We start from the raw sequence: 27,347 nt of genomic DNA on the forward strand, positions 1-27,347 counted from the left end.
ATGGTGCAAAAAAATGAGTGAAATACGTCTGCTATATTCGATGTTCTATGTTTTATCGAATTATTCAAAGTGGAAACATCTGTATAGCAAAAATAAAAACTAATTTCACAAGTATGGAGTTTTTCACAGACTAGTAATGATACAGACTGTTATGAATACCTTGCGGTCCTGCAGTCACTGTATTGAGGTCTGTTTTTTTACACTGTTTATGTACTTATGATTTAAATGTTGGAAGTCTTGTTTGAATGATTGTGGTTCCCTCCCCCCCTATACTTACTAAACAGTGTCAAGTTTCAAGTTTAATAAAATTTTGATTAATCGCTTAATCGTAATTCTAAGCAATGTACACAGTACTAAAATTACAAAATTTAGGGAACAATACAACGCATAACAAGAGCTAAGTCTTGGAGGACTATTGACAAACCTAAAAACACAAGGGAGGGAAGGAAAAAAGAAGTACATGTTATTTTAAAGTAAGCAAGACATTCAAGGAGAATACATGAAGGTATGGGAAGTCAAAATGCTACAATGAGGTTATACAGTAGAGTTAAAATCAGCTAGAGAACTGGCTAGCTGAGTATCAAAAGCGTCTTTAAAAGTGTGTTTTCACTTGTTAAATTAGTTTTTGTTTTTGATTTGTTTTATCGAACCATCAGGGCCTTTTATAGTAGATATATAAGTAGGTCCTTGCCAAACCTTTACGAGACGTTCCAAAAGGTGCCCCAGCCTTTGCCCATATTTATATAACTTAAACTGCTTATGGAAATGGAATTTCTTTGTGTGTTCATGAAGTAACGCATTTAAAGCAGACTGTGTTGCAAAATAAGCATGTTTAGTGGCCCTGGAAGGATGGTGAATAAACCAAGCTTTTGCTTTCTGTAATTGATATTCCAACTGGATAACACCCTGAGCCAACTGCAAAATTGCAAAATTATTAACGCTGAATGGACTACCTCTAAAACTGTGATTAAATTTCTCTTCTTCTATTTCCTCTCCTTTACAATAATCACATCCATATTTGGTATTCCTATCTCCTTACAATGTACAATCAAAAATCTGGGAATCTTCTTTGTTGGTCAACTCTCTTTCAGGGACTGCATATCATCTGTAATTCAGAAATCTGCTTTCGGTCATCAGATCTTTCTTTGAAAGTAACAATTTGCTTGGATGAATGCAATTCACTTTTACATGGTGTCCCTTAATATCAACTTAGATGACTTCAACTGATACAAAACACAGCAGTTAATCAATGGCATGAATAAATTTGATTATACTACCCAGCTGTTAATATCAGAATACCGGCTTCCTATATTGATTCAATTGATGTTTAAAATGTTGACATTGATCCATCAAATATCTTATTCTGGTTTACCACTATTTCTTTTACAGATCTTATTCCTTATTCTGCAATACATTCTCTTTGATCCTCACAGCAAAACTTACTGACAACCCCTAGTTATCGTAAGATATACTGTCATGTAGCATGAACATTGTGTTTTGATGTTGAAGATTGTCTTGAAAGCCTATCTTTTTGTAAGGATGTTTCTATTTCTAATTCACTATACTGTGTAGCAGATTGACACTTGTCTTTGTCTTAGTCTTTTCATACCATTCCTTCCTTATAATGTACTTTATTTATTGTACCATAGGTATACTGTTATAAGAGGATATCAGCTTTTTTGTCTGGCCTTGACATTCTTCAACCAGTGTCCTGTAGCTTACCAACTCCAGTTTCCATATTAGCTATCCAGAATACATTACATTAGAAATTTCTATTCCGCCATTGCCTTGCGGTTCAAGGCGGATTACAAAAGAATTACAAAAATGGCATTACATGAAGAAGATATCTGGTAATTTCTAGAGGAAATACAGAGTAGATGAGGTTGCTTTGGGGAATTGGGAAGGTATTAGGGAGTGTTATTGGGAAGTGGGAAGGAGCTAGCGGTATTAAGTCGTTTGCAGGAATTTCTTGAAGAGTAGAGTCTTTATCTGGTATCTGGTAGTGGTTTTTTTTTTTCCAAAACATAACTGCCTTTCTGTGAATCTTTCAGTTCAATGAAGCAGAAGTCAATCTGGACCGACTGCAATATTTACGGTATTCTCCTCTTCAAATTTCACGTTCTACTTCTACATCAACTTGAATTGATATCCTAGTACTTGTGATCATCTCTTGTTAATGTTTCTATTGTATTCTTTATTCTTTTTGCTACTCATTTCAGTCTCAGCCCTGTCCTTTGGTTCTTTCACTCATAGGCCTTGATATTGCCTCTGCTAAAAATCGTGATTATTTTGATCTATTTCCATATCTTGACTTTCCAAACCACCCTCCTTATTTGACCCCAGCCTTTCTTTTTCTCATCTCTGAATTCTTCATCAGACCAAGCTCAGCCACAAACCTAATATCCTGAAAGAACCACTATGAGCTCTGCATTCCAAAGTGGTGACCTATCTGACTAGAAGACCATTTTAAATGTAGTTGCCATTAGCTTAAAAGTCTTTCTGAAGTCTTTCAACAATGATTTCTTTTTCCATGAGAAGGTGAAAGATACTCATTCTCAAGAGTATAATATATCTAAATAATAATACACCTAAAAATATAGCACTTAAGTATACAACCTCTAGCCAGTAAAATGAGCTATTATTGCAGTTTTCCATGAATCAACTTCATGCACAGCAGGGATTTCCAAAATTCAGCTTTCAAGAATTATTCCAAATGTTCTGACAAGCATTCCTTGACAGCTGATCTGTTGTGCACCTATGCTTTGCAAAATTGCTGTAAGGAATATATATGGTTTAGATTAGTAATCCTGTCCCATCAGGCGAGAAACAAAGTTGACTTTTCTTCTGTGTAGCCATCATGGATGATTGAAACACTGCTTTGGGTGCCTAAAATGAACAAAGTCAAGACCTTGGTATTCTCTAATATAGTTACTGTCCTGAGGGGCAATGTCTGTTTGACAGCACACATCTGTATTACATAGAGTAGTCGGCATTTTCCATCACTTTATGACCAGTGTGTTGTAAGAGTCATCTTTTTTTAAAAAGTAGACTTTCAAATACATCAAAAGAAGAATGAGCCAAACATTTCAGTCCTCCTTTTCAAAAATATGATTTTAATATTTTGCTTAAAAAGTGAAACTTAGCGCTATTTACAAGGTTTAATTTCATATTCTTTGCGTAAATATCTATATTTTGTATGACGCAGACTTTGATTTATGTTTGAACTGTGATTTACTGATGTATTTTTCCAACTATTCTCCAAACAACAATATTTTTAATGTCTTCATAATTATGCAACTTGACAACATGTACATTAGATTTAGAAAGTGACAGATTTTATTATTATTTTTTTTTAATTCTTTATTAAGTTTTCCAACTACAATTGTGCAAATAATTTGCAAATATGGATAGTTAAAATCAAGCACAACGGAGCTTACAAACATCATCGTACAAATATTACTTTTTTAATTACTTTTAATAGAGCTTTCATTGTAGAAACATTGTATTTTTACTCTTTCATTTACAGCTCTCAAAGTATTTGCCTTTGACTCACAGCATATGAAACACATTCACCCTCATGCACATATGGCAGAAGGATATATAAAAATCTTTCCCAGGAAAACAGAAGCAACAGTATTGAATGGTAAGTTAGGCCGACAAGAACACTGTTTTTGACAAGGTTTGTATAGTACAAATAAAGGAATATTCTGAGAAGTCTAGTAGTACTATTGAAAGCCAACTATTTGGTTCTCTATAAAACGTAACACAGATCTTATACTGTTACTTAAATGCTTCATTAAAATGGCATGGTAGCCATGTTAATCCACTTTTAAAGGCAATATATAGAAAAAAAAACAAAACAAAGGAAAAAAGGTGATACCTTTTTATTGGACTAACTTACCGGTAATACATTTTTTTTAATTTCCAAACTACCATAGTGCAAACAAACAATCTCAATATACATAAGATGCCCCCCTCCCAGGTCCCTCACCTCTTTTGCCCCCCACTCTGCCCGCTGGGTCCTCCAAACACTGCATCAGCAGAGATAGGCTAAAGGCTGCCTCTATGGCTAATGGGGCCTTTCCTCTGCCACTTCCAGTCTATAGGAAATTGCATCAGAGAAGTGGGACACAGAAAAGAAAAGGCCCCCTGCTACTGAAGACATTTATTCCCTTCTATGATAGGTGCACACCATCACTGCTCAGCAGCCCTTGGAAAATCATCCAATGGTGCAGGAAGCCGAAATGCTCTCAACAACACCAGCCACGCAGCCATGCATTCATTTGGCAGGGAGGATCGATTAGAATACCACCTACACACCTGAATGCTTCACCTTCTCTCCCAGAGCCACAAAATCACTTTTGATACATTGAGAGGGGTACCTAGCATAATCATTAGTGACAATGTGGATGAGCAGCATCGAATAATAGTCATTAGGCTTGATGAATCCCAGCAAGCTCTCTGTAACATCTTGGATTTTGCCACCAAGCAGACTGCATATCTCCTAGGACATCATAACCTGTATAAAGGAACAATCTATTGATATAGATTACTATTACTAGTAAACATTTATGTAGTGTTTCTAGACATACAGGGCCAAATTCTGTAAAGGACATCTAAAATTTAGGCATTGTTTAGATGTCCAGCAGGAAAATGCTGAGCGCGATTTTATAATACATAGACGCACTATAGAGAATTACACTCAGCGCCGTCCAGCGCCGCTCAGCAAGTCTAGACACGTCTAAATAGACGGCCTTTACAGAATCGCCTTTTAGGCATCACATGGACGTTTATGTAACATCTATAACATTATTGCATCTCATTATTATGACATCATTAGAATGGTGATTTTATGCTTTTTTTCATTAAAATTGTATGCAGTGAAATGCTGGCACCACTATTATATTTTATTTATTATCTTTTAACCCTTTTTTTTTTAGTTTGCTTCTGTCACAGGGAGCAGAGTGGGATTTGAACCAACAACATCAGGGTGCTAAGGCTGTAGCGTTAACCATTTCACCACACACACTCAGATATTAAACTGCATGTCAATTCCAAAGCCAAACTTATATCCTCTTGATTTACAAGCAGTCATTTCTATAGGATAAATATCAAACATGTACCTTCAATACTTGTCCAAGTCTTCTTTTTGCCTCTAGGTTCCTCAAAGTATATGAAAAAATATATATACTGTATATTGAACACTAAATCCTCTATTTTTTAGTAAGAGGTCTGCTTGCAAAAAAACAGGTCTACTTTTGAGCGTGATTTGGGCGCTAGATAGGCTTCATTTAGATGGACGTGATTAGGCATCACTTAGGCGTGCTTGAGGCATCTGCATACAGGGCTTCTATTTTTTTATGTTTAATAATGCATTACTTAAGCAAAGCACATGAAGAAAAAAATATATATTGCATACTAAAGCTTCTATTTTTGATATTAAGGTCAAAATATGTTGCATATATATTGCATACTAAGCCTCATTTCCAAAAGGTTAAGAACATAAAAGGAAATGCACTACTCACTTAAGGGCTGCAGTAGTTCAGAGCAAGTGGATGTGCCTGGTGCACAATCTTGACATCATTGTGACATCATCAAGATGCACCTAGATGGCAGAATATGACCTTTGGAAGATGGAAGCAGTGCCTTTAACCACAGGCACTTTCTTTTAGTCAGGGATTCCTGCCATATGAGATGATGTGAGATCATAGGCATCTTAGGGTAAAAATAAGTTTTCCCCTAGACCCTGGAAAGGGCAGAGTGTTCATGTAAATGGCAAAGTCCACAATCCAGACTCCCTTATGAGACCAAAAAGAAGCTATGATGGTATTAGGGGGAGCGGTGTGAATTTGAACTCATGATCTTTAGAAGATGGCTACAATACCTTTAATCACTGAGCTACAGGAGATTTTACTTAAGCAGAGGTTCCTATTATTTTGTAGTGACATTCTGCCATCTAGGTGCATCTTGATGATGCCAAGATTGTGTACCAGGCATGTCTAGTAGCTCTGAACTACTGCAGCCATTGTGAGTAGTGTATTTCCTTTTCTTAACCTTTTGGAAATGAGGTTTAATATGCAATTTTTTTCATGTGTTTTGCTTGAGTAATGCATTATTAAACATCTTTTTTCTATTATCATCAAATAAGAGTCCTCTTTAGTCCCAAAATAGAAGTTTAGTATGCAATACACTAAAACCTTGGATTGCAAGTAACTTGGTATGCAAGTGTTTTGCAAGACAAGCAAAACATTTTATTAAATTTTAACATGATATACAAGCAAGATCTTGCAATACAAGTACATACAGTATACACTCATCACATCATCACAACTGAGCCAATGGTTCTCTCTCTGATGGTGTGGGAGTGTAGTGACTGTTCTAAATGAGCGAGGTCTTGCAATACAAGTACATATAGTATTTTGTATTAAAGTTTTTGGGTTGTGGAATGAATCATCTGAGTTTCCATTATTTCTTGTGGGGAAATTTGCTTTGATATATGAGTGTTTTAGATTACAAGCATGTTTTCAGAACGAATTATGCTCGTAAACCAAGGTTTTACTGTATATATATATTTTTCAGGTGCTTTGCTTAATTAATGCGTTATTAAACATATTTTGTGTTTAATATCAACCTGGAGTCCACCATACCCCCAAAATAAAAGCCTCATTCACCTATAAACGGATGGTTATGGCACGCCTAAGTCTTGACTTAGGCGCATCTACCTAGCGCCCAGCTCACGCTCAATAGTGGACCTGGTTTTGCAACGCCTACATTTTAGGCATTAGGTAGACACGTTCAGGTGCTGAGTGGCATGCGATTCTCTAAATGGATGTCCAAATCAAAGCCACTTCCACACCACGCCTAAGCCATGCCCACACCTATTTTTTTAGGCACAGCTTTTCCCGATGGGTATCCACAAAATTGTGGACATCTGTAGAATCGTGTCCAGTGAGTTGACGTCTAAGTTGCAATTAAGGCTTTTTATCTACTTTATTTGGACGCCTGAATCGATAGACGTCCACATTGTGGATGCATAAAGTTAGACAGAATTTGGCCCACATAGTGCTGTACTTATTATATGCAGGTACTTTCGCTGTCCCTCATGGGCTCACAATCTAAGTTTTTGTATCTGAGGCAATGGAGTGTTAAGTGACTTGCCCAGGGACACAAGGAGCTGCAGTGGGAATTGAATGAATACAGCAACGAGTAGCAAAAATTATTACTAAGATAATTTTACCAATGAGGACACAGGACAGGAGGAAAAACTAAACTAAACCTTAAGTTTGTATATCGCATCATCTCCATAAAGATAGAGCTCGGCATGGTTTACAGGTAAATTCAATAAATGAGGGAAGGACATAATAAGAAATTAGAGGTTATGAAGAGAATAGCTAGCTTTACATTTTAAATAGATAGCTTTACGTTTTGGAGAAAAGCCAGGTTTTCAGATGCTTTCGGAATAATTGGAATGAGCCTAGGTTCATAAGCGGGGCAGGGAGGTCATTCCAAAGCTCAGCGAATTTGAAGAAAAGGGATTTCCCTAATTTACCTGCATACATGACGCCTTTTAATGAGAATGAGGAAGAGAAAGAGAGAAAAAAAGAAGAGAGAAAAAAAGACAGAGAGATAGAGGAAGAGAGAGAGAGAGAAAAAAGAGAGGAAGAGAGAGAGAGAGAAAAAAGAGAGGAAGAGAGAGAGAGAGAAAAAAGAGAGGAAGAGAGAGAGAGAGAGAAAAAAAGAGAGAGAGAGAGAGAGAAAAAAAAAAGAGAAAAGAGAGAGAGAGAAAAAAAAGGAGAGAGAGAGAGGAAGAGAGAAAGAATAAAGAGAGGAAGAGAGAGAAAAAAAGTAGAGAGAGAGTGAAAAAAAAGAGAGAGGAAGAAAAACTAAACTAAACTAAACCTTAAGTTTGTATACTGCATCATCTCCATAAAGATAGAGCTCGGCACGATTTACAGGTAATTCAATAAATGAGGGAAGGACATAATAAGAAATTAGAGGTTATGAAGAGAATAGCTAGCTTTACATTTTAAATAGATAGCTTTACATTTTGGAGAAAAGCCAGGTTTTCAGATGCTTTCGGAATAATTGGAATGAGCCTAGGTTCCGCAGCGGAGCAGGGAGGTTATTCCAAAGCTCAGTGAATTTGAAGAAAAGGGATTTCCCTAATTTACCTGCATACATGACACCTTTTAGCGAGGGGAAAGATAGTTTGAGTTTGTGGGCGGATCTGGTAGTGTCAGGTTTCAAACAATTCCAGGATAGTGGGATTAGGGGAGGAAGAATGCCATGTAGGCTCTTGAAAATTAGGCAGGTACATTTAAAGTGAATCCTAGAAATCACCAGAAGCCAGTAAAGTTTTGACAGAAGCGGGGAAACATGATCGAATTTGCTTTTTGCGAAGATCAACCTAGCCACAGTGAAAAAGAGAAAATTAACACCTCCTTGGAGACAGTGGCCCCAGGAAAAAAAATTCCTGGTAGTTGTAAATGAAAACTCATGAAGCTAGATCCAAGCCAAAGAAATTGCCAAATGGAAAAAAAAAAAAAAATATGAGATTTTTCTAAATTATTTCCACAATTTTTGTTGATTGAAATTGTTCAATGTTTCATGCGAGTTTTCAGTTGGACTGCGTTCTAAACATAATTTTGTTTGATTGGCAGGTACAATTGCGATTGTATTTCTACGGTATGAGAGCATTGGCCCTTTGCTTGCATCATTCAAAAACTTCCAGGAAGAGGCAGTGAGCAAGTCTGAGTCTCAACGAGGCGTGAGCATCAATTCACCAGTTATAGCCGCTGCCATCAGCTCCAACCCACCAGCATTCTATCAAATTGAGAAAATAACGTTCACATTAAAACACACGAAGGTAAGAAGGGCTCTTCCGCTACTGCCTGGCTAAAGTAAATAGCTTTCCTAATTATTTGTTACATGACTAGCTTTAAACAACCTTGGCTATACTGCATAAAACAGAACAGCTGTATTCCTTGTCCTCTATGTACTGTAATTCTTATTTTATTGTGCTCTAATTAGGAAAAAAAGAGTATGAAAGAAAGCACAATAAATACAATTAAAGCAATAATATGCTGCTGTTTAAAGTACTGTTAGCACAAAATATACATTAATGGCAGCAACCAATAAGTTATTAGTATCATTAGAAAGGACTCGGTCCCTAACTACTCTCCATTTAACACAGTAACTTCTGCATTGTGTTGCTTCTTAGGATCGGAGGCAAATTTGGTTTGCAGAAGCATGCACATGGACTCCCTTTCCCAGGACTGAATTTTTCTTAAGCTATTATCTGAAAAAGGTTATTTTAAGAGGGTAATTGTATAACAAGGCTTCTAGGTTACGAGGCCATGTAAGTGCCTGCATAGGCACTATTTAATAAAAACACGTAACCCCCTTGTCTGCACCCAGGCAGCTTCCTGGTGTAAGCCCAGGAATCTGGGTTGAAGGAGCACACGTTAAATATGTTGGTTTGGGACCAGAGCAGGGCCAGGATTTTTCCTGGGAGGCCGCAGAAAGCTGCATCAAACTTGGACTCAACAATCCGCACTATGCAGTCTTTTCTGTCAAAACCAAAACTTTACTATCAAATGATCTAGTCACAGTATACATTCTTCTTTGTTGAACAGATATCAGTTATTTACAGTTTTCTCCTCCGCTCTCAAATGAATATATGTAGATATATGTAGATATGTAGATATCTTCAAAGATTATTTTAGGCCCCTTAAGTGAAGGAGTAGCCTAGTGGTTAGAGCAGCTGCCTCAGCACCCTGAGATTGTGAGTTTAATCTTCACTGCAGCTCCTTGTGACTCTGGGTAAGTTACTTAACACTTTATTGACCTAAAAAAAAAAATATGTAAACTGCTTTGATTGTAACCAGTGGCGTAGTGAGAGTAAGTGACTCTTGGGGTGGTGACGCCCCTCCCCCACCTCCTTCCGCTCCATCCCGACCCCCCTGCTGTGCGCTCACCCCCCTTCCCTTCCCCTGTACCTTTTTAATTTTCCAGATGAGAGCAACAACCATATCGTGTTGGCTATCCCTCTGACATCACTTCCTAGGTACGGGATCCAGAAGTGATGTCATAGAAAGGCGACATTGTCGAGGACAGCAAATTTGTAATGCTGCTCATGCAGGAAAAATTAGAGAGGTACGAGGGAAGGGAAGGGGTGCATGTGTGCGTCGGGGGGGCGGAGAGCAGGACAGGTGCCTGCGCCCTTTACAAACACCCCACACACACACACACACACTCTTTACTACGCCAGTGATTACAACCACATACACAAAAAGTAGTATACAAGTCCTATCCCATTTGCACACAGGTAAATATAAATGCTGTTCTCAGTGACAAGATGTTGCAATTAATTAGAGCTGAACATAGATTGTAACTTTTACAGGATTCTCCAGCATGTGAATGGTATAGCTTGGGTCCTAGAACCATAGAAACATAGAAACATAGAAATTGACGGCAGAAAAGGGCTATAGCCCATCGAGTCTGCCCATGCCAATGACCCTGACTTTTACTCCCCTATTGATCCCACGTGAATATCCCATTTTCTCTTAAAATCTGACACGCTGTTGGCCTCAATCACCTGCTGAGGCAGCTCGTTCCAATGATCGACCACCCTCTCGGTGAAGAAGTACTTTCTAGCATCACCTTGAAATTTCCCTCCCCTGATTTTCAGCGAGTGTCCTCTGGTAATCGAGGGCCCTGTAAGACTAAAGATATCATCTTTCATCTCTATGCGCCCCGTGATATACTTAAAGGTCTCAATCATGTCCCCCCTCTCTCTTCGCTCCTCTAGTGAGTACATCCGCAGTTTTTTTAGTCTTTCTTCATACGTGAGATCCCTGAGCCCCGAGACCATCTTGGTAGCCATTCGCTGAACCGATTCAATTCTCAACACATCTTTCCGGTAGTGTGGTCTCCAGAATTGAACACAATACTCGAGATGAGGTCTCACCATGGATCTGTACAGTGGCATTATGACTTCAGGTTTTCTGCTGACAAAACCCCTACGGATGCAGCCCATCATTTGTCTTGCCCTGGACGAAGCCTTCTCCACCTGATTGGCAGCCTTCATATCATCGCTAATGATCACTCCTAAATCCCGTTCTATTGTGGTCCTGGACAAGGTTTCACCATTTAGTGTGTAAGTTCTGTGTGGATTTTTTTTGCCTAGGTGCATTACCTTACATTTTTTAGCATTGAAGCTTAGCTGCCAAGTTGATGACCACTGTTCCAACTGCCGTAGGTCCTGCGTCATAAAGTCAGGCCCACTGCTTTTGCCTACTATGTTGCATAGTTTGGCGTCGTCGGCAAACAGTGATATTTTTCCTCTAAGCCCTTGAGTCAAATCTCCTATGAATAAATTGAATAGAATCGGCCCTAAGACGGAGCCCTGAGGTACTCCACTCGTCACAGCTGACGTTTTGGAGGGGGTACCATTTACCATCACCCTTTGAATCCTACCATCAAGCCATTCCTTTACCCATTTAGTGAATGTATCCCCCAATCCCATCGATTTTAGTTTGTTCAACAGCCTGCGGTGTGGGACGCTATCAAAAGCTTTGCTGAAGTCCAAATATATCACGTCCAGGGACTCCCCGGCATCCAGATGACTGGTCACCCAGTCAAAAAAGTCAATCAGATTAGTTTGGCAGGACCTTCCCCTGGTAAATCCGTGTTGGTGTGGATCACGTATAGAATTTTGTCAAGATTCTGTTTGATCAGTGTTTCCATGAGTTTGCACACTATGGATGTAAGACTCACCGGTCTGTAATTTTCTGTCTCTGTTCTGCAGCCCTTTTTGTAGAGTGGAATTACGTTAGCTGTTTTCCAGTCTAGGGGTACTTTTCCCGTGCGCATGGAAAGATTGAAGAGCACGGATAGTGGTTCAGCCAGAACTTCCCTCAGCTCTCTGAGTACCCTGGGGTGTAGATTGTCAGGTCCCATGGCTTTGTCTACTTTGAGTCTTGAAAGTTCGTGGTAGACGCTACTGGGTGTAAACTCGTAATCATGAAACAGGTCATTATGGCTGTCTCTTATCTGTAGTTGTGGACCAGCTCCCGGTGCTTCACAGGTGAATACTGAGCAGAAGTATTCGTTTAGCAGTTCTGCTTTGGTATTATCAGATTCTGCGTAGTTTCCGTCTGTTTGCCTAAGGCGTACTATCCCATCTTTGTTTCTCTTCCTGTCGCTAATGTACCTGAAGAAGGATTTGTCCCCCTTTTTAATATTCCGTGCTAGATCTTCTTCTGTTTGAAGTTTGGCTTCCCTGACTGCCTTTTTGACAGCCTTAGATCTGGCCAGATAGTGTTCTTTTGCCTCCTTTTTTCCAAGATGTTTGTAGGTGATAAATGCTTCTTTTTTCTTTTTAATGAGGTCCGAAATTTCATTGCTGAACCATTGTGGGTTTTTGTTTCTCCGGCGTTTGCTTACTGTATTTATGTAGCGGTTAGATGCTTCGTTCAGAATGGATTTTAGATTTGACCACATAGTTTCCGGATTGTCAGTTTCTGCATGGTTTTGCAGCTCTTGATGGACAAAGTCTCTCATGTGGTCGAAGTCTGCGCCCCTAAAGTTGAGGACCCGCGTTGCTGAGTTTGATTTAGAGAAGTCTTTCCTGAGGTTGAGCCATACCATGTTGTGGTCACTGGAGGCCAGCGTGTCTCCCACTGATACTTCTGAGACACTGTCTCCATTTGTGAGTACCAGGTCCAGTATTGCCTTTTCCCTGGTGGGCTCTAATACCATTTGTTTGAGCTGTGCACCCTTTATGGAGGTTAATATTCTTCTGCTACCACTCGTAGTCGCGGAGAGGGTGTTCCAGTCTGCATCTGGCATATTGAAGTCTCCTAACAGTACTGTGTCACCGCGCAAAGTGATGTTCTCTATATCCTCAATCAATTCCTTGTCTTTGTCTTCCTGTTGTCTCGGAGGCCTGTATATCACACCGAGGTAAAGGCATTTTTCATTCCCTCTGGCCAGGTTTACCCAAAGTGATTCTCCTGTGTATCTAACCTCTGTGATCCTGGTAGTTTTGATATTATCCTTAGTGTATAGTGCTACCCCCCCTCCTAATTTGCCCTCTCTGTCTCGACGAAGTAGATTGTAGCCTGGTATAACCATATCCCACCTATGTTAGATGTTCAAATTAATAATAGATGTTGCGCACTTCAGCACTATATAGATGGAAAAGGACACCCAGGGCCGAATTTAGATGAAAAGAGGCCCTAGGCTATTCCACTTATGAGGCCCTTTCACCTCCCATTTTTAAGTTTGTAAATTACATGAGAGATAATAAAATACATCATTACTATGATATATATCAATATGTTAAATGAAACATGTTGTTATTGGTACTAACCTTTATAAAAAATGTGACACGGATAATAAATAAAAAAAAATCGAGAACACTTATTTGGACATTTATTCTCAGCACTATATATAGTACTTGTAACAATAACTAATCAAACATAACACACAACATTGCCCCTTCCTATGTTCATAGTGCCCCCAGTGCGTCCTTCCTCACCTCACCCCCCTCCGATGCCCGTCTGCCTCCCATCCCCCTTCCATTGAACACCCCTCCATGCCATCCTGCCTGCCTGCCTTCCATTAAACCCCCCCATTCCCCCTCCGATGCCAGCCTGCCTGCCTCCCATCCCCCTTCCACTGACCCCCCCCCCCCCCGATGCCAGTTTGGGCCGTCCTGTCCTGACGGATCCACGTTTTGCCTCTCTCCCCGTGGGGCTGGGCTTTGCCCAGCTGTTTCCGGATTGACGTCTTTCCCTCCCCGATCCTCCTCCCAGGGCAAGAAAAAGAAAGGGAGAAGCCGAGTCAGCGCCCCGTTGCGGCCGGAGCCAGTTCCGATCCCGAAGCGTAGAATTTCTCCTTATTTTCGGTTCAGTGTTTTAGTGTTCACTGTTTTTAGAATAGTGTAATTTTAATTTTGCTAATAATTTGAATGTATGCCCCTCTTGATCTTGAGGCCCTAGGCTGAAGCCTAGTTAGCCTATAGAAAAATCCGGCCCTAAGGACACCTGATTGTTGTAGCAGAGGCACAAACTGACCTCCTGCTCCTTAGGATTTTGTTGGTGTGGACAGATTTGTGAAAGTGACTTACAGTGTAGGCATCCTGCCTCGGGAGGGGGGCATTAAAAACTTGCATCCTGATTGGCTTCCAGATGGTGGTAGGACGCCTACTTCTCCCTACAGCTGGGACACCCATTTATAGAATCAGCTCCTTACTGCCCAGGAACAAAAATTGTGTTGCATATTAGCTCTAATTTGGAAGGCAGATTTAAATTTTGAGATTCAAGGCCACTGTCTCAAAGCATGCCTCAAGGGCACTAAAAAAACAACAGAAAATATTTTATACTGAGAAATGCAAAATAATTTTTATTTATTTATTGGGATTTATTAACCACCTTTATGAAGAGATTCACCCAAGGCGGTGTACAACAAATATAATTCAACATAAAATTTGCAATGCTATTTCATTTGCTACAACTTTCTGACATGTGGTGAGAACAATGTTAACACACAAAATCCTATTTTGTTGTTGTTGTTAAAGTTGATTGCCTCCTACTTTACTTGTATACAGATTTTAAGGGGTTATTCTTTTAAGCCACTTCTAGCAGGGCAGTAAAATCCACTTATATAGTTCTTGGATATCCTGAAAGACAAGAACATGCATTATGAGCAACAGAAAGTGGAATGCAGTCCGAGCATGCCAGGAGAAGCTGGCCTTTGCGGGAGGAAAGGAAATCTTTGGTTGAGATGAGAGGAACTTGAAGCCCCAGCTGAGGCTCCAGGGTAGATTCTGCTGATTCAGGGTCACCCATAGTTCTCCAGATCACCACAAAGAAATTATCCTTTAGTTTAAAGTAAACACAATGGATTCAACCAGAAGGCATTACAATTGCTTTTAGTTTTGCAGATGCATTTTTGGTGAACGGGAAACGGATATAGTGACAGTGCTGTGGAAAAGTGAAACTAGTTCAGCTCTTCCACAGTCAGGGTGGGGTAAGGAATCCCATCCTTTCTTTTCTATGCATAATTGCTAGCTGGCCTAGCTCTATGCTAATATCTAAACTCTGCAAGCCCATTTACTATTAGTTTCCTGGTGCAAGGACCAACAAGGAGCAAGAGGCAGCCTATAAACAAAGGCATTAATTCTCCTCTCTCTTGTCACTACTGGTACACATTATCAGAAGGCCCTGCATTTAGTAAGAAGGAGACAGTATGATAGGGCAGGGTGTAGCAAGAAGATAGCAGAGGCGCTATTCACAAGATTCTAATGCCAGAAGGTAGAACTAGCAATGCAAGCGGAAAACAATCACTTACCTCACGAAAGCCCCATCGAAAGCTGTAAGCACTCAGCGGGCAGTCCTAAGCACATTTCTGAGCCAATGCAGCATTCTGGCTCCTCCTCCCTAGCGTCCTGAGGATTCAGCACCTGGAGAGAATCTCTTCAAGGCTTTGTGTTTTGTTTGTTTTGAGTGGTTAGGCAGGCTCAGAAGTTCTGCTAGACCAGGGGTAGGCAATTCCAGTCCTCGAGAGCCGGAGTCAGGTTAGGTTTTCAGGATATCCACAATAAATGGATTTGCATCTCAAGGAGGCAGTGCATGCAAATCCATCTCATACATATTCATTGTGGATATTCTGAAAACCAGACCTGGCTCCGGCTCTTGAGGACCGGAATTGCCTACCCCTGTGCTAGACCAACCAATCAAGTTAAAACAAAAGAAAAAACAAAATGCCTTCAGAGATTCACAACCAGGAACTGAATCCCCTGACTGTACAAGCTGTCCCTGTGCTCCATGACTGCAGTATTCTAAGAAGGAGGAACCCAAACACTGTGCTGGCCTAGGTTTGGCCAGCCTTAAGCCATTAAGGGATTCAACATCTGTAGCAAATCCCTTGATGGCCCAACACTGGCACAACACTCTGGAGCAGCATGTAAGGAGGAGCCACTGCTGGAAGCCCACAGCCCAAGGTAGGGAAGAGGAATTGCTGAGCTCATAGCCATCACAGAAGAGCCTGAAAGCCCTGACTGAATGCCACTGCTTAGATACAATGAATATTTGAAAACTGCCCTCTTTTTATCCAATTAGAAGAAAGCACAGGATTTCACAGCATGTAAACTTTTCACCAGATTGAGGGAAGGCATATCTAGAGGTTGTTTTGGGGCAGATCTCTTAACTCACTAGTTTTCCAAGATTTGCTCTGGCCTTCCTAGGAACTGGGACAGGTAGTCTTAGACACATGTTTGCCCAGTTTTCCATTTACTTGACCCTTCCACCAATCACATTTATTTCTGAATTATTTTCATGTTTGAGGATTGGAGGCAAATTTAATTAGCACTGTGGTTGTCAAGTGCTTTCCTTATATGTTGAACTATAAAACAATATGTTTGAGACAGAAGTCCTGCATAAGCAAAAGTGTAAAGAGGATGGGACTTGATATACACTTCTCCCTCGTTATGCGCGGGGGATACGGGCAGAGCCGGACCGCGAATGGCGAAAAACCGCGATTATTCGGCTCTGACCCACCCCCACCTCCCTACCGCCTTCCCGGCCTTACCGGGTGGTCTAGAGGGCTTTCAGGACAGGAGCGATCTTCCTACGCTCCCGCCCTGTGCAGATCGCCATGAGGAAATGGCTGCTGTGAGTTCTCATAGTCTCTCGAGACTACGACGGGAACTCCCTACAGCCATTTCCTCATGGTGATCTGCACGGGGCAGGAGCGTAGGAAGATCGCTCCTGCCCCGAAAGCCCGCTAGACCACCAGGTAAGGCCGGGAAGGTAGCAGGGAGGTAAAAAATATGGGTTTTTTAAATTTTCCCCCTCCTGAGAAAAAAATCACGATTATGTGAAATTGCGAGTGCAGAAACCGCGAATGGGGAGGGGGAAGTGTATTGCTTTTTCTGTGTGGTCTACACATTCAAAGCAGTTTACATATTTTAGACAGATAATTATCCTCCTCCTCCAACACTGCCCTCTGAGCAGCAACATCGAATTTATACTGCAGAGAAGAAAGACCTGACAATCTATTTCTGTATTCTGCCACGTAAACTTGATGATGTTCATCAAGTTGCTAGGACTCAAATACGAGTTGATGGCACTTGGCACTTATCACTTATTTTGTACTTGGAGCAATGAAGTCACAGACACAAGTTGCTGTCGTGGGAATTGAACTCATAACCTCAGGATACTAAGGAAACTACTATAACCACTAAGCCACTCTGCCAGGTAGCCAATGACCATGAAAAGGCATATTGTCAATAGCAACAGTGGTGTAGTAAGGGGGAGGGGAGGGAGTGAGGGAGCAGTCCACCCCAGGCACCATATTGAGGGGGGGGCGCTGGCGTAGCTTCTCTTCTCTGCCCTCCCTCTCGCCTCTTCCTATTCCTCCTCTCCAAGTGCGCAATCCCCTTCCCCCCAAACCTCTAGTTGAAGCTGTTGTTCACAGCGGTCAACAACGTGCCCCATTGGTTCTCCAGCTGACATCACTTCCAGGTGCTGCATCTAGGAAGTGATGTCAGAGGGAGACCGACGGGGTCATGAGATGCACATTTATTTATTTATTTATTTTAAACATTTTTAATCCGCTTTTCTCCTAAGCGACTCACAAATCTCCATACATAATAAGATGCACATTTTAAAAGGAGACATACATCAGGCAGAGGAAGGTACAGTGTCATGATATTATATCATCACATCTTCAGCAGGACTACGTCTAAGCCAGGGGTGTCCAATGTCGGTCCTCGAGGGCCGCAGTCCAGTCGGATTTTCAGGATTTCCCCAATGAATATACATGAGGTCTATTTGCATGCACTGCTTTCATTGTATGCTAATAGATCTCATGCATATTCATTGGGGAAATCCTGAAAACCCGACTGGATTGCGGCCCTCGAGGACCGACATTGGACACCCCTGGTCTAAGCAATTGTCAAGTAACATCATTCTTTCCAATAATAACTAAAAAAAAAAAAGTTAGATATTCACTCAGGCCCTCTTTTATTAAAGTGCGCTAAGCATTTTAGCGCATGTTTATTGCATGCTAAATCAATGCGCGCTAAATGCTAACACATCCATAGGATAACATGCACGCATTAGTGTTTAGCGTGTGTTTAGCGCACGCTAATATTTAGCGTGCACGAAAAAGCATAGCGCACCTTAGTAAAAGAGGGGAGTCAAAGAAAGCTTGAACAAACGGGTTTTAAGCAACTTCCTAAATTGCAGAACATTTCCACAAAAACATAACGTTCCGGACAAAGCATTCCACATCAATGGTCCGGCTATAGAGAAACATTGTTGACCACCGCGAGCAACAACTTCAACTATAGAGAAACATTGCGAGCAACAACTTCAACTAGAGGTTCGGGAGAAGGGAAGGGGGGTGTGCAGGAGCAGGGGGGTAGATACGAGGGCGGGGAGGGGCGCCGGGGGGAGGATACGAGGGCGGGAGAGGGGCACCACCGCCCCGGGCACCTCTCATCCTCACTATGCCACTGACTAGCAAGTCAAGATTTGTCTGAAGTGTGGAGCTAAAATCCATGACTTCTTTTTTACTTTTTCTTACAAATTGATTTCCTACAATGCAAAGCAATTTTGTATAATGTTTTTTTCATACAGAGTATTCCAAAATCATTTGCAGTCACTCTTAGAAAATTGACTAGCACCAGTAGTAATGCCAGCAGATTTGATCACTTATCTGTAAACTAATGGCAGCCTTACCCTATAGTTTTTATGGAAACACTTGGGTCAGTTTTCATTGCCCTACATATTTGATGTCTTTAGAAAAAAAATTAAAGGTGTAGATAAGACATGATAAATGATAAGAAACAGAAAGAGCAGAAAAATAAAAAGGGTTAGTGTTTCAGTTGCTGTAAAGCTAGCTGACAAGCAGTTCAGACTTGTGCTCAGCATGTTAGTGGGACCTGGTCAACAGGAAAAAGAATATTGAATACAAGGCCAAAGGATCTCTTTCCTTGATCCCATGAGCACAGAAAGAATGTTTTATTACTTGGAGTCTCTTTTATTACTTGGGATCTTGCCAGGTACTTGAGACTCGAGCTGGCCACTGTTGGAAACAGGATACTGGGCTTGATGGACCTTCAGGCTGTCCCAGTACGACAACTCTTATGTTCTTAATGAGTAAGGATTAGGGATCCTTTCATCAGTCCAAAGGAAGAGATAGACCATGTGCATGGGGTTGGAAGCATCTCTTACCTGGGTCCCATTTGAACAGAGGGAGTAAGAATGGAGTTGGGGGATCCATTTCCAGGACCATCCCCAATCAAGAGCAGAGAAGAAAAAAAAAAAATAAAAGCATTGGAGAAATTTTCGAAAACAAGTTACTGGAAACAGACTGCCTTATGGATAGCCATTTATTCATAAGGTGAATGGTATTTAGTGAAAAAAAATTCTTTTGTTGATTAGAATTCTTTGAAAATAAAATTAATTTATCCAGTAAGCAGTGTTTTAAATTTGGCAGGATTTGGAATTAAGCTCTTTAATTTTTCTGGTCTATAGTTATTATACATTAATAAACAGTTGGGTTAAGATACAACTTATTGGAAAATGTTTTTATCGGTTTACAAAGATTGGTTACAATTATATTAATAAAGGGAAATTTTGTCAACACAGTGAAACTGAAGCTCACAGGATAGCGACTGTCCAGAAACCAGGCAATAAATTGATGTTAGCCAGGTTTCCACTAGCAAGATAACAAATAAAACAAGAGTAACTATAAGAAGAATGACACATTTTGAAGCCCTGATCCTTGAGTAAAAGTCCCCACGATCTTCAACAAGCTCACTCTGCAATTTGGTGCTTCTTGTAATCTCATTCCCACTGGTAACCTAGGAGAATCAAGCTATCAGAGAAGATTGTTGAAGATGATGAAATTCAGAAGAGGGGAGGGAGAGTATGAGAGGGAAGATAAGGCTGTCATTGAAATTATGGGGTGCGCATGGCTACCAGCCAGGAAATCCAAACTGCCCTGAATTCTTTCTTGCATGCATTAATTATGATTCGACCATTAAAGGTAGTCTCAACTTCTTGAATATCATCTGAGTACCAGCTTCTCAAGACCTAGATATTCAGTGCTGGTAGCTAAATTTTCATGGTATTATTTTTGTTGTGATTTCAGGAGTAATATCATCTTTTGGAAAAAGTGTGCACTATCCTCAAATAGATTAATCCAGTTTGTTACTTTAGGGCCCATACCACTGAATGCATGTGGTATGGCCCTAAAGTGACCAACTGGATTAAAAGCTGGTTAAGTGGAAGGAGACAAAGGGTAGTGATAAATGGAATTTGCTCAGAGGATAAGGATGTTGTTAGTGGAGTTCTGCAGGGCTCTGTCCTTGGGCCCGTTCTATTTCACATCTTTGTGTGTGATATTGCGGAAGGACTGTCTGGCAAAGTTTGTCTTTTTGCAGATGATGCCAAGATCTGTAATAGGGTAGACACCCTGGAGAGTATGGATAACATGAGGCGGAGTCTGGTGAATCTTGAAGAATGGTCTAGTAATTGGAAACTATGATTTAATGCACTTGGGTTGCAAAAATCCAGGAGAGCAGTATAGTATAGAAGGCAAAGTACTTATGTGAGGAACTTGGGGGGTGATTGTGTGATGATCTCATGGTGGCAAAGCAGGTAGAAAAGGCGACAATTAAAGCCAGAAAGATGGTTGGGAACATAAGGAAAGGAATGGCCAGTAGGAAAAGGGAGGTGATAATGCCAATGTATATTGGAAACCGCACCTTCAAAAAGATATAAATAGGATGAAGCCCAGACAGCTGCTACAAAATTGGTTAGTGGTCTTTGTCATAAATTATATCGGGACAGACTTAGAGACCTTAATGTGTATACTGTGAAGGAAAGACGGGAGAGATGGGATTTGTCAGAGACATTTAAATATCTCTGTGGTGATAATGTACAGGAAGTGAGTCTTTCTCAAATGAAATAAAACTCTGGAAGGAGAGGGCATAGGATGAAGTTAAGGAGTAACGTACGAAAATACTTCTTTACAGAAAGGGTGGTAGATGTGTAGAATAGTCTCCTGATGGAGGTGGTGGAGATGAAGACTGTATCTGAATTTAAGATAGCATGGGATAGGCATGTGGGATCTCATAGGGACAGGAGGAGATAGCGGATGTTGTGGATGGGCAGACTAGATGAGCCATTTGGCCTTTATCTGCTATCATGTTTCTATATTTCTATTCACTAATAGTGCACACTCTTTCAGAAGATGGCATTCTATTTGTGAATACTGTGAACTCTTTACGACATAGGAGAAACCCAGATTTTTGTTCCTATCCTTTCAGTCAAAAAAGAAACTCATGAAATTACATAGGAAATGTCTGACACTTTCAATGAAACAAATGCATATCCCTATTAAGAGTCACTCCCTACCTTTAATCCCTAACTATCCTGAACACAGCAAACCTCCCTCCGAATCCGCGGATTCAGTTATTTGTGATTTTTTAACAAAAAACTATTTTCATTTGTTGACTATTTTTAAGCCGTCCAAGCCACCCCGGAACCTTACCTGGTGGTCTAGCGGTGAAGCAGGCAGGAGCGATCTTCCTATGCTCCTGCCCCGTGCAGAGCCATCATCGGAATGGCTGCCATGAGTTCCTGTTGTAGTCTCGAGACTACAACGGGAAATCACGGCAGCCATTCTGATGATGGCTCTGCAAGGAACAGGAGCATAGGAAGATCGCTCCTGCCCCACTTTACCGCTAGACTACCAGGTAAGGTTCCGTGGACGCAGGAGGGAGGCGGGGGTGGGTCAGAGCCAGCCAAGAAGTTATTCGTGATTTTTCACACTTTGCGGTCCGGCTCTGCACCTAACCCCTGTGAATACCGAGGGAAAAGTGTACATCTTTGTGTGGGTCACATTCTATTCTCCATCTCAGCATACTTCTACCAGGGGAGGGGGGGAGGAAGTTGGAGGCTGGGTATGGCACCAGTGTTATCTATGACAACCAGGACCTCCTTAGCATTGTAAAGTATACTGAATTTATTTTCAAAGCATTTTTTTATATCAACAAATAAGCCTTTTGAACACTTTTCCATCTTTTCAGAGGCACTTTAGTGTGAGCCAGTATCATCAGGTATACATGAGGTTCAATCAATCACTGAACAAATGAAAATGAATGAAATCTATATTAGATAAAAAGAAATTCTAGTTGGTTATGCACTGACTCATAAATATTTATGAGGAAGTAGAGAGATTTTTTTCCACAGCATAGCAGAATGAGATGGTAGAGCACTTGATGCCGTCAGGTGCTTCAGAGAAGATATTTCTTTCTTCCTCAGACAGGGGCTTTAGGGGAATAGAAGGGATGTGGGATTTATGCTATGCATTTTTCACTTTCAGTTTAAGGTATGTATTATTTTACCCTCAGAGGACTTACAATCTAAGGGAGTCTTTTACTAAACATTAGTACATAATTATCTGCAGCAGGGCCCCTAGGAATAAAATGGCTCCTATGGCAGATAACATGCACTAACCTTCCACTGCCTTGGGTAAAATTTGTACCCAAGGCAGTGGAAGGTCAAGTGGCTTTCTTAAGGTCACATGGAACAGCTGTGGGATTTGAACCTGGCTTCCTTAGTTTTCAGCCCACTGCTTGAACCTTTAGCCTGCTCTTCCAGGTTTATATGTCTGGTCAAAGCATTTTTCATTATATGATTTTTCTAAAGTACTGTTTCCTTACAGATAGATTCACTACAGATGAACATGCACATAAATGCATAAGTAATAGTACTTTCTAGAAAGTATATTTATCAGAATATGGATAGAGCTTGTCAAGTCAATCTGAAGTACAACTAAAATTACTGCTATTATGAGTCATAAAGTGAAAAACAAATATAAAAATCTGTTCTCTCCCTGAATAGAGGTTTTCATAATGTGCTGAACCTCTACTGCTAGCGGCTGACAAGCACTGTTATTATTTGTTAGGGCTTTCAGCAAAATTGTTTACAATAATGGAGAATGATGTAAGCAATAAGGCAAGAAAAGGATTTTTATTCCAGCATACCACTGGGTTTATAATACCCTTCAAATAAAGGGGATTTAATCCTTTCACATTGGGGGGATGGATTCGATATATGGCATCCAGCACTATTCCATAAGGGTGCTCAGGGATGAGCGCTCTTTATGGAACAAAATTAGTTTCCAAATCTGTGCCCGAGGACTAACACCTTGTTCCCATCTAAGCTGATCGGGAGTCCTCCATCTGCAGTCTTGCCAGTGGAGGGTGCTGTTTCACTATCATATTATCAATAGTGGGGAGAACAGGCAACCTCTGCCTGTCCCTAGTGGTTGAAAACACAATATTGAAGCACTGTGAGCAATGCAGTTGGAAGACTTCCACTCAACTTAGAGAACAGTTGCCAAATTTTCCAATTGGAAAATCTGGACCCCCTAGGACTAGGGGACATGAGATGAAGCTACTAAGTAGTAGATTTAAAACAAACTAGAGAAAATATTTATTCATACAATGTATAATTATACTCTGGAATTTGTTGCCAGAAAATGTGGTGAAATCCGTTAGCTTAATGGAGTTTACAAAAGGCTTGGATAATTTCCTAAAAGATAAGTCCATAGGCCATTATTGAGATGGTTTGGAGAAATCCATTTCTTATTCTTAGGATAAGCAATATAAAATCTGTTTTACTACTTGGGATCTAGCTAGGTACTTGGGCCCTGGTTTGGCCACTGTCAAAAACAGGATAGTGGGCTTGATGGACCTTCTGTCTGTCCCAGTATTGCAATTCTTATGTTCTTATGATATGTTAGTGACTCCTGTGATAAGAATAGAGTGTAGCTACCAGAATAGAGTGAGGGGGTGGGAGGGGTTGTGTTGAATTATTCTGGATAACTATATAATTAGTGTGGTTGAAACACGTAATTAATTCATGGAATTCAGCAGTCTTCATCTACCTTTATTTACACAATTATGGGAACTTCTTGTTGAGGCTCAATGAAAGGTAACTCCCCTTGCCCTCTCATCATACCTTCCATGAATTAAACATTACAGAATCACATTTGTTTGGACAGACTGTACAACATATTCCATCCATTTTAGTTAAATGGCTGTGTTATTTTCCAGCCAACAGAGCAGGATTCAACCAGATGTGCTTTTTGGAACTATTCGCCAGAGACCATGAATGGCAACTGGTCCACCGAAGGCTGTGAGCGGACATATTCCAACATTACTCATACCTCCTGCGCGTGCAATCATCTTACTCATTTTGCAATTCTGATGTCCTCTGGTCGCTCTATGGTAAGTGTGGCTGAATTTATATCGGCAACATCATTTAAAGTATGCTTTCAATTCTAGTGCTGTAAGCACAGCAAAGATGAATCTAAGTTATGAGATATCCTGAACAATTATTTAAGTGAGAGGATCACAAAAACTGTATATTTAATTATGCCCTCTGCACACACATTGTATGCCTCTGATATGTATATACCCATGTTCAAATTATGTGTCATTGCATTTATGCACCCATAGAAACATGGAAACATGATGGCAGATAAAGGCCATATGGCCCATCCAGTCTGCCCATCTGCAGTAACCATTATCTCTTCCTCTCTCTAAGAGATCCCAAGTGCCTATCCCACGCTTTCTTGAATTCGTGCATCAGAGTACTATAATACCAACACATGCACCACACCAATAGACAAATGATCCCTGTGCAGTCAACCAAATCTGGAACTCGTTCATCCCATTAACTTCCTTCGACATAGCCTCGCTACTGAAATAACAAACCTTCTACAACATGAGACAGCTAAGATTAATCAGACCTTTCTACCATGACTGCCACTTTGTCTTTTTGACACAAATTCTTGTGTTATCTCAATTAGATTACTGCAACTCTCTCTATGCTGGCATAAGCTCTACTCTCATACTCAAACTGCAACGGATACAAAACATTGCAATAAGACTGATATTCAGACTAAAAAATTTTGATTCCATCTTATCTATCTTATCTATCAGTGCATGCATTACCTTCAAAATATCATATATAATGTTTCATATCCTATATGGGAATTCTGCTGAACCACTTATATTTTTTTTCATCAACTCCTGGTCATCATCAATCAGAAACCTCAAGTTACTACTTTTGATGTTCCTCTCCCCAGAGGAGTCAGATACAAGCGCATGTTTAACTCTCTACTCACCTATGTTTGTGCTAAGATTTGAAACAATCTCCCAAAATTAATCAAGAGAGAACCAAGCTACTTCAAATTTCTGAAGAATGTAAAGTCACTCCTATTTGAAAGTATATACTCTGTTGTCGCCTACGCACTATGGTATCTCAACAAACCACTCAACACTACATATTCCAATCTCCAAAGACTTCCCTTACCTCCGTATACCAGAAAACACAATTTCTCTTACTAAATTTGATTGTACCTCATACCAAAGCACTCTTATCTAATGACTGTTTCGTGTTTCTCAATATTGTTTTCCTCGACCTCCCCTAAGATTTCTACTTAGCAACTCCTCTCTCTAGTTCCCTAGCTTCCTATTCTTATTTTGATTCTCTAAATTGTAAGTCGCCTTAAACCTAGTTAGCCATAGAGCAACCCAGAAATTACAGATTAGTCTGGCCATTTGAGTACATTGTTGGTAGCTAATAGGAAAATTGTTATAGTGTGTGGTGCAGTGGTTAGAGCTAAAGCCTCAGCACCCTGAGGTTGTGGGTTCAAATCCTACACTGCTTCTTATGACCCTGGGCAAGTCACTTAATCCCCATTGCCCCAGGTACATTAGATAGAGTGGGACCCCACCGGGACAGTTAGGGAAAAATGCTTGAGTACCTGCATAATTTGTAATCTGCATAGAATTGTAGGATATGCAGAATATAGATTATATAAGTACAAAACAAGGGCAGTTGTATGTAGAACCATGGCATTCACATGCGATTGTTTAGAATAATCGAAAAGCAAAATTAAATGTCCACAAAAATTCTTATTCATTAATTTGTTTTATAAATCTCCATGACCTTGAGAAACATCAAACCTCAGGAAATATTTTTCAATACCAATCCTTTAAGGCTAAGCTTCATATTCTTCATAAAGTCAATATTATGTGCAAAATTACAATGTGGTTTCAAAATTGTATAAAAAGAACTTATCTTAAAATGCAGATTAGATCGTTCACAAGCATTTCAAGAGACACTAAATCCCGATACAAATTCATGTTTTACATATGTATTTATTTATTTATTTAAAGCATTTATAATCCGCTTTAAACCAAAGCAGCTCACAATTTACATACACAGCTTTAAGCGAACACAATTATAACAAACTGAATATAAAACAGACAAAAGGCCAGTTAGAAACACTTTACCATATTCATCATAAAGAAGGGTATACGAGTATGATCATAACAAAGCATGGGCCTAGCTGAAAAACACCTGTGCAAAGAGATAGGTTTTAAGCAGTTTTCTAAATTGAATCAAGTTACCGCAAAACCTCAAAGTACCGGTCATAGCATTCCATAAGATCAGCCCAGCCGTAGAGAAACACAATTTTTTAGTTCACACATATTGAACCCTGTTCATTTTCCCTGTATCAAGTAACCAATGGTTTTCAGACCGCAGTGCTCTCGGTGGTCTATACATCAAGAGACATTTTACCAGAAAATCTGGCAGAATGTCATAAACACCCTGAGTCATGCAGTTCAGATGAGATTGGAGACTCACCAATAAAAAGCAAAACTGGCAAGAGATACTGGGATCTAGTACAATCTTGACATGTGTGGTGTTGATATTCAAAATGGCTTAACTGGGCAGGCAAGATTAGGGGCACTGAACATGTCCTTAAATAGGCTAGGTTAGGAGCGGGCCAGAGCACTGTTAGGGTGTATTGGCAACATTGCTAGTTAGTGGCAATTTTCTGTCTGCTAACCAGCTAAGTGGCCATATAAGATAAGGATACTCATAGCAAAACAGCTGTCCAAACTTTACATGGCAAGTTCACCTGGCACCAGTCTGAATATCATCCAGTGTCTGGATAACTTCCAGGTCAGCAGACATATCCAGATATTCAATGCCTGCAGCCAAACATGTCCTGGCATTAAATATCTGATTAGTACAGCCAAGGCTGGAAGCGGCCTACCAGCCGCTTACTGTCAAAGGTCTGAATGTTGACCTTGTATGTTTCTAAAATGGCTGACATTAAATGTGTATGTCCTGACATTTACACATGAATATTGGTATTTCAGGACATATTGTGCATGTGTATTAGCCAGCACATATACATTTACTGTATGTGTCCATTTGACCTCATTGTATTTTAGG

The 27,347-nt window shown here is 40.3% G+C and overlaps 1 protein-coding gene across 1 annotated transcript in view; it reads left to right on the plus strand.

Moving 5' to 3' along the window:
• ADGRL4 (adhesion G protein-coupled receptor L4) overlaps positions 1 to 27,347 on the plus strand; it is a 187,184-nt gene that overhangs the window by 106,557 nt on the left and 53,280 nt on the right. Inside the window, exons 8-10 of the mRNA XM_033917216.1 lie at positions 3,527 to 3,643; positions 8,661 to 8,866; positions 24,146 to 24,319. Coding sequence (XP_033773107.1) covers positions 3,527 to 3,643; positions 8,661 to 8,866; positions 24,146 to 24,319 — 497 coding nt within the window. The remainder of the gene's footprint in view (positions 1 to 3,526; positions 3,644 to 8,660; positions 8,867 to 24,145; positions 24,320 to 27,347) is intronic.

The sequence above is a fragment of the Geotrypetes seraphini genome, chromosome 12 (genome assembly GCF_902459505.1).
Source record: "Geotrypetes seraphini chromosome 12, aGeoSer1.1, whole genome shotgun sequence".
NCBI lineage: Eukaryota > Metazoa > Chordata > Amphibia > Gymnophiona > Dermophiidae > Geotrypetes > Geotrypetes seraphini.